Source organism: Triticum dicoccoides, chromosome 3B (assembly GCF_002162155.2).
Source record: "Triticum dicoccoides isolate Atlit2015 ecotype Zavitan chromosome 3B, WEW_v2.0, whole genome shotgun sequence".
NCBI classification, from domain to species: Eukaryota; Viridiplantae; Streptophyta; class Magnoliopsida; order Poales; family Poaceae; genus Triticum; species Triticum dicoccoides.
Window position 1 is genome coordinate 692888213 of NC_041385.1, and position 15947 is coordinate 692904159.

Below are 15947 nucleotides of genomic sequence, written 5' to 3' on the forward strand. Positions count from 1 at the left end.
TACTTCCAAGTCAGTAGCGCGTTTGGCAGACACGCGCTGCTGGTAAGATTCTGTGTATAGACTTTTCCCTAGTAGTGTATAGTCAAGCATGCTAGGCAAGAGCAAAAAAATTGTTGGTCATTATTTAGCAAACTTTAGTAGAGTTAAGGCGCACACTTCCGTATGGCTTCGATCATGTCCGGATGAGGTTCCTATTGTTTGTAATGCAAACATGGCGCCACTTGATCAACGAATTCCTTTTCTCCTCATAAAAAAAGTTATACTTGTTATTTTCCTTGATGATCCAACAACGAGGAATTGAATTCGGATGGTTCACAAAAGAGAAGGGGTTGGCATAGAGAGAAAAGTGACATCTAGCACGGGGCCAATAATTTGATCGATACGACCTGTACTTTTTTCTTCAATTGTGGAAACCCCGGGACGAGAAGTAGCAGGATTGGTTCTCATAATTATCACATAATTAAAAAAAGGAATTTGTCAAGAATTTTATTTTTTTATTGTTGAATAATGCCAAATCAAATAAAAAATCCAAAAGTAAAAAGGAAACGAATTAGTTAATTCAATAAGAGAGAAAAGGGGACTAGGACTTGATTTCGTTGCCCAAGCAAATCCCATTCAATCGTTTACTCATGGAATGAGTCTGTTGGAAAGTTCAATCAATCTTTTTTTCATATACATCTTGCCTTTTGTGGAGGATCTGTGCCTACTCTACTTTCCTATCTAGGACTTCGATATACAAAATATATACTACTGTGAAGCATAGATTGCTGTCAACAAATAATTTTACTAGTATTTAGTTAGGTATTTGCATTCACAATAAGAAAAGAAAACTATGAAGAACTTGTAAAATAAGGATTAGGGATTAATTTGGGTTGCGCTATATCTATCGAAGAGTATACAATAATTATGGATTTGGTAAATCAAATCCATGGTTTAATAACGAACCGTGTTAACTTACCATAACAACAACTCAATTCCTATCGAGTTCATGTAGGATAGAACGTACACGGGGTGTACGCATTATATATGAATGAAACATATTCATTAACCTAAGCATGCCCTCAATTTTCTTTAATGAGTTGGTATTATATTAACTGGATATACTTTTTGTTTTACGAGATTTTTGCTAAAGTTTCATTTACGTCTAATTAACATCGAGTAGACCCTGTTACTGTGAGAATTCTTAATTCAAGAGTTATAAGGAGGGACTTATATCACCACAAATATAAACTAAAGTAGGTGTTAAAGATTATAAATTGACTTACTACACCCCAGAGTATGAAACTATGGATACTGATATCTTGGCAGCATTCCAAGTAAGTCCCCAGCCTGGGGTTCCGCCCGAAGAAGCAGGGTTGCAGTAGCTACCGAATCTTCTACTGGTACATGGACAACTGTTTGGATTGATGGACTTACCAGTCTTGATCGTTACAAAGTACGATGCTATCACATCGAGCCTGTTGCTGGGGAAGACAACCAATGGATCTGTTATGTAACTTATCCATTAGACCTATTTGAAGAGGATTCCGTTACTAACATGTTTACTTCCATTGTGGGTAATGTATTTGGTTTTCAAAGCCCTACGTGCTCTATGTTTGGAGGATCTACGAATTCCCACTACTTATTCAAAAACTTTCCAAGGCCCTCCTCATGGTATCCAGGTTGAAAGAGATAAGTTGAACAAAAATGGTCCTCCTTTATTGGGATGTACTATTAAACCAAAATTGAGATTATCAGCAAAAAAAATATGGTACATCGTGTTATGAGTATCTACTTGGTGGACTTGATTTTACCAAAGATGATGAAAACGTAAACTCACAACCATTTATGCACCGGAGAGACCGTTTTGTCCTCCCATGGTGAGAGTAACATAAGTAGCAAAATTATACATGTCTAGGCACAATAGATGATATGGTAACATCAATATGTTACCATGACATCAAACATATCAAGCCGTGTCATGTATGTTACTACTTAGTTTTTTCAAGTCTTCCTCCTCTCCCGGGCTAAAAAAAGTCTTCCTCCTCTCCGCACCAAGCCGTGGAAGTGAGGACGTGGCCCATCGTCCCTCTTAGTAGCCATCCCGACGCATCAATTTGCCTGGTAGGTGGCTAACACAATTAAAACTAATTATCTATTGATCGGTAAAAAAATCAATAAACATTTCATAGATCAACCCACGAGCATGTCATTTATGAGCCACCGAGCGGGAGGACACCTTCCATGCTCTTTGCAGGTGCCCGAGCAGTAGCACTGTGGCAGTCGATGGCGCAACACTAATGTCCTCCAGCTTGTGAACACGGGCCACAAGTGGCTCTTGTGGTTGCCGAGGAGGAGCGCCTCTTCACACTCATGATGACATGAGAGATGTTGGCATGTGAGGAAATAAATTATCCACAATAAAAGGTCACCACCTATGGAGGCTTCGAGTCAGGTCCTAACAAGCTACATCAACTCTCTACTAGCTATTCGGAACGATCCTCACGGTGACCATGTTAAGGGGAATATGGTGACTACCGTGAAGCCTAGAATGAACGTGTCATCCGTTGCAGTGGCGGAGCTTGGGACACATCTTAGGAGGGGCAAATGGGCTAGAGGGCAACCAACATCGAGTTTAGGCTAGATTTCTATGAATCTAAGGGCAAATTACTCATGATAATATGAACAAATCTCCTGGACAGGGGGGCGATGGCCCAGGTTGATCTCCACTAAGCCCCGCCACTGATCGCTTGTGTGGGTGGAGCGTCATCTCGAGCGGTGAGAACCAACATCAACGGGTTGGGTGACACTCACATTGATGGATCCTTCTCGAAGAAGGATGGCAACGCAGGCACTGGCATGACTCTCAAGAATGATGCAATCATCTCTTCATTGTTGTTGAGTATATTGATAATTAGGAAGTATAGGATAGACTAGGATTCGGTCCTGCCTTGTCTTATACTTTAAGTTGGTCTTTGTACTCCTATATATATGCCCACGAGGCTCAAGCAATACAACAACTATTCCACCAATCCCTCTCTCCCTTCCAACATGGTATCTATCGCAAGTCGATCCTAAACCCTCGCCGCCACCGCTTCCGCACCTGCGCGCCGCCCCCGGGGCGGTCGGTCTCCTTGACCGCCGCCGGGGGCTGCGCCGCCCGTACCTAGGGTTCGTCCGCCGGTCGTGTTGACCGGCTGCCCTAGAGAGTCTTTTTCCCGATCCTTTGATCCGGGTTTTCTCTCTCGCCGGTCGCTTTGATCGGCGTCTACTTTTTGGTTTTCCGGTCTTTGTGATCCGGTTTGCGTCGCCCACCGCCGCCGTCGACCCCGTGCGCCTCTACTCCGACTTCGGCATCGACTACACCGGCGTCTTCACCGACCCGGCGGCCTACCCGCCGGTCGCCCCGACCCGGCGGCCTCGCGTCATGCGGCGGCCCTTCACCGCCGCCGTTCGCGCGCCGGCCCGCCCGTCGATCTACGCCGGCCGTCACCGCCTGCTCCGACCGGGACTCCTGCATCACCCCGACCCGGCGGCCTCGCGCCATGCGGCGGCCAATCATAGCCGCCCTGCCGCCCGCCGCCGCCGACTTCATCTCGGACTCCGCCGCCACCACGCCTTCACCGAGCGGTGTCCCCGACCTCGCGCGCGATCGGCTTGATCACCCGCTCGTCGCCGCGATCCGCCTCATCTACGCCGCGCGACCGACCTGGTCCGTCAGTTACGCGCGCCTTCGCAGGTCCCGTGAAGATCGTCTCCGAGTTCAGCGCGCCCCTCCGTCGATCGAGCAACGGGCTGCCGCTGCGCTACCCCCGTAGCCGCCGCCCCGTGGTTCTTCTCCCGGCTGCACCGACCCGCGTCACCGCTGCGTCGCCCCTTCGGGCCGTAGTGCCGCGGCCCGCGGTCCACGCCGCCATCCCGAGGCCGTCCCTGCGGTTGCACCGACTCGCGATCCGCCATTGCGTCGCCCCTTCGGGCCGCAGCGTCTCGGCCCGCGGTCCCCGCTGCTGCCCCGAGGTCTTCCCGCCGTCGCCCCGATCCGCCTGCCGCCGCTGCGTCGCCCCTTTGGATCGTAGCGCCGCGGCCCGCGGTCCACTCCGCCGTCACCGCGCGTCGATCTCCCGTGGTATGCGCCGCGCCGTCTCCCTTGGCGCGGGAACACCACCGTCCGCGCCGGTCTTCGTCACGCTGTCAGGGTTCTTCGCCTACTTCGAGCACCGCCGCCGCACTGCTAACCTAGCCGCCGCCGCCGCCTTCAGGCCACCGCTGCCGCTCTTCTTTGGCCGCCGCCGCCGCTACCTTCGTAGCCGCCGCCGCCGCCCGTCCACCCCCTTCGTCTTCGTCCAGCACCAGCTCGTCGCCAGCGTCGCCGTCATCTACCCCGACCACTTCATCTACTCCGACAACCGCGGGCGACATTGGCCCCGTGCCGATTGGCGCCGCAACCGTCGTCGAGTCCTTCTCTGCTGGCCTCTCCGACTTCTTCGACATGGCGTACAGCTTGTGCAGGTCCCAGTCTATGCATGCCCGGTACTGGCAACACCGCCGCGTGCCTTCGTCCATGATGTGTCCCCGGGCCTGGCAAGCCTGGCGCGGCGCTTCGTCAACTTCGTCTTCGTCCGTCTACGCATGCCCGGTGCTGGCAACACCGACGCGTGCCTTCGTCTACGATGTGTCCCCAGGGTTGGCAACCCCGGCGCGACGCGTCGTCAACATCATCTCCGTCCTGGCGCACCACTACTTCGACACCACTGCGCCCACGACTAACTCGGCGCCCCCTTGCGCCCGCGGCTCCACGGCGACTTCCTCGACACCGGCCACCCCGACTCGACATCGACCACGGCATTCTTCGCACGGCTACCTCGACCACGGCTCCACCACACACGCTCTCGGCTACATCGACAAACGACACAAAGGGCTACCGCCTGCTTGAGCAACCTCGTCGGTTTTCACTCCAGCCACGACTCCGCGATGCATCGACCGTTACGACTGTGGGGGGTGTTCGTCGGCTTGCCTTCGGATTCTTCTCCAGTCTCACCGTCTGCATCGCTACCGTTGTGACTGCGGGGGGATGTTGAGTATATTGATAATTAGGAAGTATAGGATAGACTAGGATTCGGTCCTGCCTTGTCTTGTACTCCAAGTTGGTCTTTGTACTCCTATATATATGCCCACGAGGCTCAAGCAATACAACAACTATTCCACCAATCCCTCTCTCCCTTCTAACAATTGTGCGGCGAACTTCGACAATGTGGCTCTCCTCTTCAGACCAAACTTGCTGTGTGTAGGGAATTTGTAGTCAAGCATGTTAGGCAAGATAAAAAAAACTGTTGGTCATTATTTAGCAAACTTTAGTAGAGTTAAGACGCCCACTTTGGTATGGCTTCGATCATGTCCGGATGAGGTTCCTATTCTTTGCAATGCAAACATGGCCGCCACTTGATTAATGAATTCCTTTTCTCATCGCAAAGAAATGGTTATACTTGTTATTTTTCTTGATGATCCAACAACGAGGAATTGAATTCAGATGGTTCGCAAAAGGAAAGAGACTGAATTCAGATAGCCACGAGACGAGAAAACGAAAGAGAGTCCCGTTGGCTGGTCCGCGGGAAACCAAAATGCCAATCCTCCTAGTCCCGCCCCAGCCCCATCCTCAACACCAGCAAGGCAACTTTACAAAGGCCCCCTTTCCTTCAGGAGAAAACGCCAATCCCCCTAGTACCCCACATGTCACACTCCCAACACGACGCCATCATCAACGGCTAGCACGGCAACTTTTGCAGAAAGCCCCCTTTATAAATCCCGCACCGACCTCTTCCGGCTTCCTCCCGCGGCACAAATCGCCGGAACCAACACAGTCGCGACGGACCTGTTTTCTCCTCTGCCGCCCCACCCAACAGGAACCCCGTTCCCAAACCCTAGCCCGCGCTTCAGCCGCCATGCGCCCAGACGGGGGTGGCGATGACGGCGGCGACGGCGGCGGCGGCGGCGGCGGCCATGACGCGCGCCTGTTTACCGGCGTCCACTTCGAGCTGTACGGCTTCGACGCCGCGTCGGAGTCGAAGGTGCGCATCTCGAGGGTTTTCTCCCTACTGACTTATCGAGGACCGCTTCAAATCGCTTTGGTTCCTGAACCCAGATTCGGGAGGAGATTCTACGGCGCGGCGGAGAAGAGGTCGCTGGGCACGGGGCCGCACCGGTGTCGCAGGTGCGCATGCATCCTAGGGTTTTTTCTCGCTACTGAATTGATCGAGGATTCTTTCTAATCCCTCCGGTTCCTGAACAATTCAGGGAGAGATTCTACGGCGCGGCGGAGAAGAGGTTCCCGGGCATGGGGCCGCATCGGTGTCGCAGGTGCGCATGCATCCCTAGTTTTTTACTCGCTATTGACTTGATTGACAATCCCTTCTAATCCCTGCCCACGGTGCTTGAATCCAGGTGCGGACACCGGCATGTGGCTACAGCAAGACGCACACATTTGATCGTCCAGAAATCCATTCTATTCGTGAGTATCCTTGGGGGATGTAGTTATCGTTGACAGATCCGTCTTGTTTGTGAGTACTTCTGCATGCTGTAGTCTTGATTGCACGCAGCATGCTTCTGGGTGTGTCTCGTAGGTTCATCCAAATACATAGGTTGCGAGATAGGTGTTAGAGTTCATCCGTGCTTAAGATGGGGAAAGAGAGTTCGTCTGCACTGCTGCTCGCCTGCCTGTGAAGCTCCACCCATGCGAAACCCTCCTAAGGAGCTCACTATACTCTACTTTTGTCTGATGAAGTCGGTGCATGTTTTGTATATGTGGATGGTCATACCATATACTAGAGCCATTTGAAGATTTTATTATCACTAACCTGATTTATTACCGTGGGTATTAAGAATGTGTCGTGTACTGTCAAAAGGATATAGGATGCCGTGGTCTTGTTATCTTACAATGACTCTCGGTGCTTCCCTGCAAGTATCTCGGCAGTCTCAGACCTTTCAACCTTCAAATTATTGATCCTAACTGCATTTCCCCTCACTGAAGCTACTCAGCACTGTGCAGTACTTTGTTTTTGCCTAAATGTCTGCTCTGGACTGAGTCTCTTTGTTGGACTGCTTATAGTTCAAACAGTACTTGTATTAAACTGTTATTAATATTAGATACCTCCTTCATTGCTTATAGTTCTGATGATGCCGACGTATTGCTGGTTCACAAACTTATTATTGTTCAATTGCATTTATAGGACAACTTGAAGTGCGTGGAGGCAAGGGAACAAGGATCAGAGGTCGTGAATACAATATGGGTTGAATTTTCGCTTTCCATGAATAAGCTTGAAGATCCCAACCGAGTAAGTCTAACTTTTGATTTTGTTTCTGTTCTGTGTTTTGATCGCCACATGATCTAATTGGAGATCGTGTAATTGTACAGATATTATACATGCCACCAAGAGGGCTACGGCCTATACCTGGATTCAGTGGGCTGAATATCTGCTGTGCAGGCTATGGAGAAAACGAAATATATCATGGTATGTTGTTCTAAGCTCATATTTGAGTTTGCCAAATTACAATACAAGTTCCAGTCACGCCACTTTCGAAACTAGTTCTCAATTTTGAATGTTGTTTAACCATTGTATGTAGAAATTAATTGAAGTAGCTGGAGCGAAGCCTGGTGACTACATTGAGATGTATGATGCTGATCTTCTCATCTGTAATGCCTTTCAAGGTTTGGTTTCTTCACGAATTTCCTGGGCAATTCATTCTGTCTTTCAACACTTAATGTTTGTTTTTATTACAAAATACCAGGTCGTGATTATGATCTCTCTCAGAAGATGGGAATTGATGCTGTGAATTTTAATTGGCTAAGAGACTGGTAAGTATAGTTTAACTAGCATCTGTACTGCTATTCTCCACCTTGTGCTGATAATTTTGTTTACAATTCTGCAGCGTACTCCTTTGGACATTTCTCCCATTTGACAATTACACCAAGCAGGGGCAGCATACTCCAATGAAAGAACCCACAGCCAGCTCCCATCTCCGTATGCTGCACACCGATACCAAAGATGCAATGGCTAGACCCCACATGTCTCCTGCTATGCTAGAAAGGTGAAAACTATTTCAGTTTCATGTCTACATGCTTTTTTTCATTATACAAAGAATTTGCAATGTGTTGTGCTAAATTGATGTCTACATGCTTTATTTCATTATACAAAGAATTTGCAATGTGTTGTGCTAAATTGCTATGTAAATCTCCACAGGGGTGCACTTTCCACAGGAAGTAAACGCAACAGAAGTTCTGTCAACAACGATGACCATGAATTTGTCTGCCAGAAGACCCACAGAACTGATCATCCGAAATGCAAAAGATCTCTTAATCTTGATGCCAGCAGAAACTGTGATTTCGAGGTGAAGACTGTCGACTCCAATAAACCCACCGCTGAGGACAAGTTGAGCAAATGTCTTGATTCATTGGAACTGACAACATCTACTGTGACCGGCACCGCCACAAAAGCAACTGAGGTGAGGACTGTCAGCTCCAGTGAAGCCACTGCCGAGGATGGATCCAGCACATGTCTTTGTCCATTGACACTAACAACATCTGGCATGACTGCCACAACTAGAAAAGCGATTGTCAGCTCCAGAAAAGGCACTGCCGAGGATGGTCCCAGTTCACTGGAATTAACAGCATCTGGTGTTCAAGTTGTGACTCTGAAAAATTATGCAAACAAGAGATTGACAAAGTTAAGAGAAATTCCAGGTTATGAAAATCAGAGACTGATTCGAAAAGCTTATAAAATCGTAAGAACTACCAAGGAGGATATTAAGGTGGTATTTAGAGAATCATTTAGAGGGCTTGCCAGTTTTCACAAGAAAAATAGCACTCTGTCTGGGCAGTTTGGCCCTGAGAATTTTGCTGTCTCTCCCGCTGACAATTCCGTGGAAATGATAAACATCCTTCCTCTAGTGACATACTCAAAAGTTCTGGGAAACAAGGATTATGATACCTTTGTCAAGACGGTTGAAGGCCTGTATCAAGGACGAGGAGAGCAACTTCCACCAGATGTTTCTAAGTGGCTGGCTCTTATTTCAAAGGGTGTCAACTTCTGCAGTCCAGTCCTGATTGCTAACTACATACTGATGATGCCCGCCGAAGCTGCTTATGGAATGTTTACATCAATTCTCCATAGTATGATTGAATTTGAGAAGAAGAAGAGCCACCAGTTTCAGAGAATGCTAAAGTCCGAGCCAATGCGCAAATACAATGGCTGGCATACATGGGTTCTTGATCCTCTTCTCGATGAGACTTATCATTGGACGGACCCTGTGACTGGCAAAGGATCAACCTACGAGAACAACGTTATGGGTCTCTTGAAGCTTCTAAGGAATTGCTTTGAGCACAAAGCTAAAAAGTACCACAAGGAGTTCCTCGCTATGATTCTATCTTTGAGGGTTGATCTCTTGCCTGACGTCCAACAGGTTCTACTTGATGCTGGATATCTTAAATTCATGCGTCTCTGAAGGTATGGTGCATCTTTTGAGAATCCTCAAATTTGAACTAGTACTCTTTTGTTGGGTTATCTGACATTACCTTCAAAACCAGTTTCTTTGCAGTCGTAATTGACTTAGCATGCTATTACCTTGATAAAAGGATAAATGATATCATGCTATGTGCAATATATTTAATGGCTGATTATTGCCATTGTTAATCACAGTTGACTGACTAAAAAACTTTAGATTAGAAGTTTGCAGAGCTTTTGGTGTGTCGGTTACTGAATCAATAGTATTTTAGAACCTAAGCACCGTACTTCTTTGGACAAATACGGATAGAGTTTCTCTACTTATCTACTGTGGAATTCAGAGTTTCAGAACTTGTCTTTTCTCAGTTTTTAGTAATTTTACAAATTAACTAATGCCATGTCTATTTAAGTAGCGACACCAGAATTTGTGAATTATAATGCTTGGGCAGTTCAAGTTCATCGCCTTCTTTCACATACATGGCTTCAACTCTTTGTTTCTCACACCATTATCCCCCTTGATGCAGGGTGCTGGATATGATTCTTTGTGCATAATTCGCCGCTTTCTGGATTGAAGCAGTTCTATGAAATGGCGGGACACTGTAGATATAATGAAGGACATACTTGAAGAAATGACTGGTGCGAACGTGCACACTGTCGATCTGAGCCAGAGATGATTAGCTCGACCTTGTGGCCCCTGGTGCTGAGTGCTGACTTGTGTTAGTGATGCTGTCTATTGTTGTGTAGCTTACGCAGAATAATAATGTTTGTTCTTTAGTTTTTTTCTTTGAATTACGTGGCGAGGATCATGCTTCGGACCTTTTCTGTCGAGGAATGATGCAGTATATTGTTCATGGGATGTTATATGTTGGTTGCTGCATGAGGCGGAGTTCGTTGAGTTGGATTTTTGGTGTGTTTTGTGGTATTTGTGTTCTGTCCCCTAATTCTTTCACTTTAATCTGGTTTTTGTCCTGGAATATTCTGTGTTCTTGAAACATGTTGCATCCATTTCATTTGTCCTTCCGGTAGCAGTTTTAGTCATTTTTTGATTGCTTGCTTTTTGATCTTCTGATAACTGTAAAGAGTTGTGGATTTGCAAGTCCTATCTTCCAAACCAATTGGCTGCAGATACATTTTGGGGAAGAACAAGTAGATGAGATACTATCGCCGAAACAATGTAGAGGAGATACCATCGCTGAAACAATGGCATCATGATGCTGATTTGAGAGTTTTTGCCGGGAGCATTGGAAGCTTTCAAGCTAATCTGTATGTTTGAAATTGCTTTTACCACAACATTCAAAATGGTCAGGTTTACATATTAAAAAAAAATTCAGGTTCAGGTTGTGCTAAGTGCTAACTTTGACGGGCACATGAGTACAGAAAATGTCTTTATGTTTGACATATTCCTAGTGTGACGCCCCAAGACCGGCGCTCCAGATGCCTTCCATGGATTCCGAGATTCATCGTGTGATTTGTTTGGTTCGTTGCATTCATCTTTGCATCATGTCATCATGCACCCCTTTTTAAAACTCAAATAAATAAATCGTGCGGATCTTTGATCCATTTAAATCGAGGGAATTCACATGGTGATTTCTTTTTATAACATATCCTCTCGATATTTAGGGAGCTATAATAAATATTCCATTAGTTTGGAATTAACCACAACCCACTTGCAATTTAATTATCATGCACATTCTATCTTCAGTTCTTCCTCAAACTTTCCCAACAATTCTTATCACTTTTTATCGAGGCTCCTCTAAAAACCTCATCATTTCTGGACCTTCCTCACCCACTTTCTATCCAAACCCATTTAAATTAAATTCAAATGAGTTTGGATTTAGATTGCCAAAACCTCTTCCAACCATTTTTGGTAAATTCTTCATATTTTCTTGGTCCAAGGAAAATATTTCCGTTGGTCTAATTCTTTTTCTAACTCTCTCTTTCTTTTCTCCAAAGTTCTCTTTATTTTATAAATGGAAGACCAATTCAGTTTTCCAGGCTGGCCCATCTCCTTATCTCTCCCTAGTCTTCCTACAGCCCAGCCAGGCCGGCCCATCTGCGTCATGGCCCTTGGCCCGGCCGCCCCCGCCTAGCCTCCCCCGCTCGAACCCCTCTTCTCTCCCTCGTTCCCTCTGCCGCCGCCTCCTGCTCGATCCCCCACTCTCCCTCGTCTCCTCCCACGCGCCGTCACCACGCTCAGGAGAGGAGCGCTCGCGCCCGATCCCCATGGCGCGCCTCCCTTGCCAGTGCCGCCGCCCTCCTTCCTCTTCGCCGCCGCGCCTCCTGCCTCCCGCACGCAACAGGGGACCTCCGCATCCGGCCGAGCTGCCGGCAAGCCCTGCCTCTGTCACCTCCTTCCCCGCGCGTGAGATGCTCTCCTCCGTCAGCCACCTCGCGCTTGCCTCCTTCTCTTCATCGCGCGCCCGCGACCATGGCTGCCTCGTCATCAAGCTTGCCTCCGTCTCCCTGGTGGCCGACCGCCTCAACCTCCTCTGCAAGGACAAGCCGCCGCTCCGCCAAGTTCCGCTTCTCCTACCTCGCTGCTCGTCCCAGCCGCGTTGACTACGCCCTCTGCTTCTCCTTCCCACGCGCCGGTTCCTTCTCCCTCGCGCCCGAAGCCTTGCAGCTGCCGGAGCAGGACCTCCTCGTCGTGGCTCTGCCTCCACTAGCAGCCTCCTGCTGCCTGTCATCTCCATGGCCTTGAGGAGCCACCCAAGCCGCCGGTCGTTCTGGCCCTTCACTGTTGAACCGAGGAGACCACCGCGAAGTCCAAGGACAATCCCCGAAGATTTTGGACGCGCCAAGTTCCTCTTCGGAACTACTACGTCTACATGATGACCCGCCAAGCACCGTGGCACAACAATTATTTGTTTGTACTCCCTCCGTTCTGAAATAGTTGACTCAACTTTGCACAAAGCTAGTACAAAGTTGAATCATCTATTCTGGAACAGAGGGAGTACCATGGTAGATTCATTTTTTGAAGTATGGTAAAGTTATTGTTTGGACTAGACCATGCGGAAATCCGTTGGTACTCCCGGAACGCGCGCTCCTGCATGTGATTTTTTTTTAAAGTGTGAAAAAATTCCAAACAAAAATTTGGCGTGTACATCTCGACATTATATGTGTGCAAGTCAAGTTTCGGAGAAAACTGACATTTTTGTGGCTTGTGTAAAAAAAATCAAAAGAATGTCTTGTGAAAAGCATTTTTTTAACTCACCCGCAAAAAAAAGGAAAACATTTTTTAACACTGGATTTTGTCTTTTTTCACATGTGGCGCATAAGTTGTCGGGTTTTCATGAAACGACTTTGTGAGCATGTACAATATTGAGATGGACGCGTCAAGTCTTTGTTTGGAATTTTTTGACATTTCAAAATATGTTTAAAACACATTTCAAAAACCAGGAGTGCGCGCTCCCATATGCCAAAACGCTACTCTCCTAGACCATGGTCGAATTTTACTTTGTTGACCAATGACAAAGTTATATTTTTGGACCCTGAAAAATTCATACTTTTAGGTCATGGCAGAATTTTCATTTTCGAACGTAGCAAATGTACTTTTATTAGTCATAATAAAAAATACTGGGCTTCATTTTTTCACTGCAAAAATTCAGCTTTATTTCTCGTTTTATTTAATTCACAGTAAAAAGGCCTGTAGGCCACTGTGAGGACGGGCTGGGGGCTCTCCTTCCATCGATCGCCCCCCAGTCGAACGAAAAGTTCGGTCCAGGAAGGCTAGAAATCTGGCGTTCGTTGCTTATTGACGTCCTAGATATAGGACGTTTTGGCAGTTAAAGTCAAACTGCTAAAACATCCAAACCGTCTTATACTCCCTCTGTTTCTAAATATAAGTCTTTATAGGGATTTCATTAAATGGACTACATACGGAGCAAAATGAATAAATCTAAATTTAAAATGCATCTATATACATCCGTATGTGGTTCATAGTAGAATCTCTACAAAGACTTACATTTAGGAACGGAGGGGGTATTTAGAAAGGAACAGATGTAATACCAGTAATTCAAACTCTAGCAAGTATTCTAAATATACTAAATCTAGCCAGGTTTCTTTTTTCTGCTTTTTTTTACTTTTTCCAATCAGTAAAAATCAGACCAATCAGAGGTTGACACGCCAATTACTGGGGGAATTGACTGTGTATGATTCCGGGTGGACCTAGCAGTTTTTGTGGCGAGCAATTCCTGGTTGGCTACCTTCTCTCCTTTTAATACTCACCCTCCGTCCTGTGATTTTTCTTCAGCGAAGTGCGGTGCCGTTTCCAGCTTTGATTTGCTTTCAGGCGGCCGCCGCTTAGATCGCTGCTTCTCGTAGGTGCTGCGATGTGCGTGGCCGTCTATATAAGGCGTGCGATGTCCTCCTCCTCCCCTTCTCACTTCCGTTCCCCACCCAGCCCCCGTACGCGCCGCGCCGCCGGTGGAGCTCACAAGCGCCGCCATGGAGCTCAACGGCATTGGAGGCCCGTTCTACAACATCTGCCTCCCCGAGCTCCTGCTGGTGGCTTCAACGCCCGCCGGCGCTTCTCCAGCTCCTCCCGCTGGTGTGGTGGGTCGTCAGTCCAGGGAGAGGAAGAAGGCGCCTGCACGCCTCGCCTTCCGCTGGATCCCGAGAACTTGGCGGCGCGCGGCGTGGCTCGCACTCTACGGCCATGACGATGGCTGTCACAAGGTAAGCACACCACTACGGTGGGAGCACGAGGCCATGGCCCATGAAGGGGCTCAATATGTGCAGGTGGCTCGCAGATTGACCGTGAACCATGTGCGTCCGTAGAGCTCACGCGTGGTCATGACGATGCCCGGCCAGGCGGAGCTCGTGGCGCGACGGAGACTGATGCATGCGCGTGGTGGCCCATGAGTGGCGTACCACGCCTCCTCACAGCCCTCCCGTCCTAGAGCCGAGATTCCAGCTCTTCTCCTGCTGCCGTCCCTATTGGTGTATTCCCATCTCTTCTCCGCGTGACCCAGCTGATGGCATATGCAGCAACTATCGACGATGGCGTACGAAGGGCACTTTCGAGGCGCCAGCGGCGGAGGCTACCAACACGAGTCGTGGAGCGGCGGCGGGGCTGCCATCCCAGCCACCAGCGTCCTCTTTTGTTTCCCGACCATCGAGGAGGACTGCCACCGTGCCACGACAACTGTGACACCTCCTCATCGATGCTCTTCGATCTGAATATGGTGAACGCTACGGCCGTCGACAACATGGGCAGAGCTGCGACACGCTCCTGCTCCACCTCGCCGGCTCATGCCTCTTGGCACCGGACCCATATCTATAGGCGATGGCACATGCAGGAGAGCCTATGTCGTGTCCGTCCGGGATGCCGAACTCCGGTCGCGGCGGCGTACCGTCCTCGCCTTCGTGAGACCATGAGGTGGTGTTCTCCACCTAACACCCAGCCCGCATGCATCTCGAGCTCGCAGTCGTCGCGTCGACCTTGCGCCTATCTTTGGCACCCCGCCGTTTCCGGCCCGTGAGGTCGCCGTGGGGATCTGTTGCCTCCAGTATATCAGCGCGGAAACCCTCACAAACAGTTCTTCAGCTTCCTGTCGATTCGCCTCCACTTGAACTGCACGACGGTGAGCGCACAACTGTCTTCTCCTCGCTCTCTTGCCATGTGCCCTGCTGCCGTGCATTCGCTGTGTGCGGCGTGCTTCTTGCTTGCGCGGCGGGCTGTTGCGTCGCGTGCGTGCAGGGCTTACGTGCTGCTGCTGCATGTGTGATGTGTGGGCTTGATGCATGCGTGTAGTAGCTAGGTGATGGTCTCACACTGGATCCGTATACGGATGGTGTAGATACACTATTTCTTATTAACTCGAGTACATAGCTCTTTGTTTCTTGTCAGAAGCAAACTCATGATGGCTCCTGAATATTAGGTGCCATATTGTATTTTTATACAAGTCACCGCATGTTGCTTTATTTAATTATTTCATTGTTGATCGCACTAGGGAAACACTAGGTTTGTATCATCCAATCTAAACCAGTTCTGATAATCTCTAATTTATATTCTACTGCCTGGTGGTATGGTCATTAAATTCCCTATCTTGGAATAGCAGTTGTAGGTTAAGGAGGCTATAAAAATGAAGAGTTGATAGAAAGCACCATTTTAATGTTATGTCATTCTTTTTTTTTTATGAACCAGGTATTGATGATCATTTAGAAGATGGGGAGCTTACACGGGCTCTACAAGAAAGTGTGAAAAATGAACATTCTCTTTGTCAGAATGTTCTGTTGGGAGGGGTGTTCTCATATGTCACTCCATCAGTTCAATGACATTTGGTTGCAGCTATTTTCCTTTTTTTCCAACGAATAACTTAAGAGTAGAAAAAACCAGATTTTGCCTAACCTTTTAGGCATGATTATTGTCAATATAGTTTTATTTCGATGTAAGAGTTTGTAAATGATGTCATTGTCACTTCTAAAACCTTTATGGATGTTCATTGCCGTTCTGCATCATTATTTGTGTCT

General features: G+C 48.0%; 1 protein-coding gene across 1 annotated transcript; it reads left to right on the forward strand.

Moving 5' to 3' along the window:
* Nucleotides 1–7927: 7927 nt before the first annotated feature.
* LOC119281867 lies at nucleotides 7928–10260 on the forward strand. The gene is made up of 3 exons (XM_037562278.1): nucleotides 7928–8061; nucleotides 8214–9476; nucleotides 9998–10260. Exons 1-2 carry the CDS (start codon nucleotides 7964–7966, stop codon nucleotides 9472–9474), a joined length of 1359 nt encoding a protein of 452 aa, XP_037418175.1. The 5' UTR covers nucleotides 7928–7963; the 3' UTR covers nucleotides 9475–9476; nucleotides 9998–10260.
* The last annotated feature ends 5687 nt before the right edge of the window (nucleotides 10261–15947 follow it).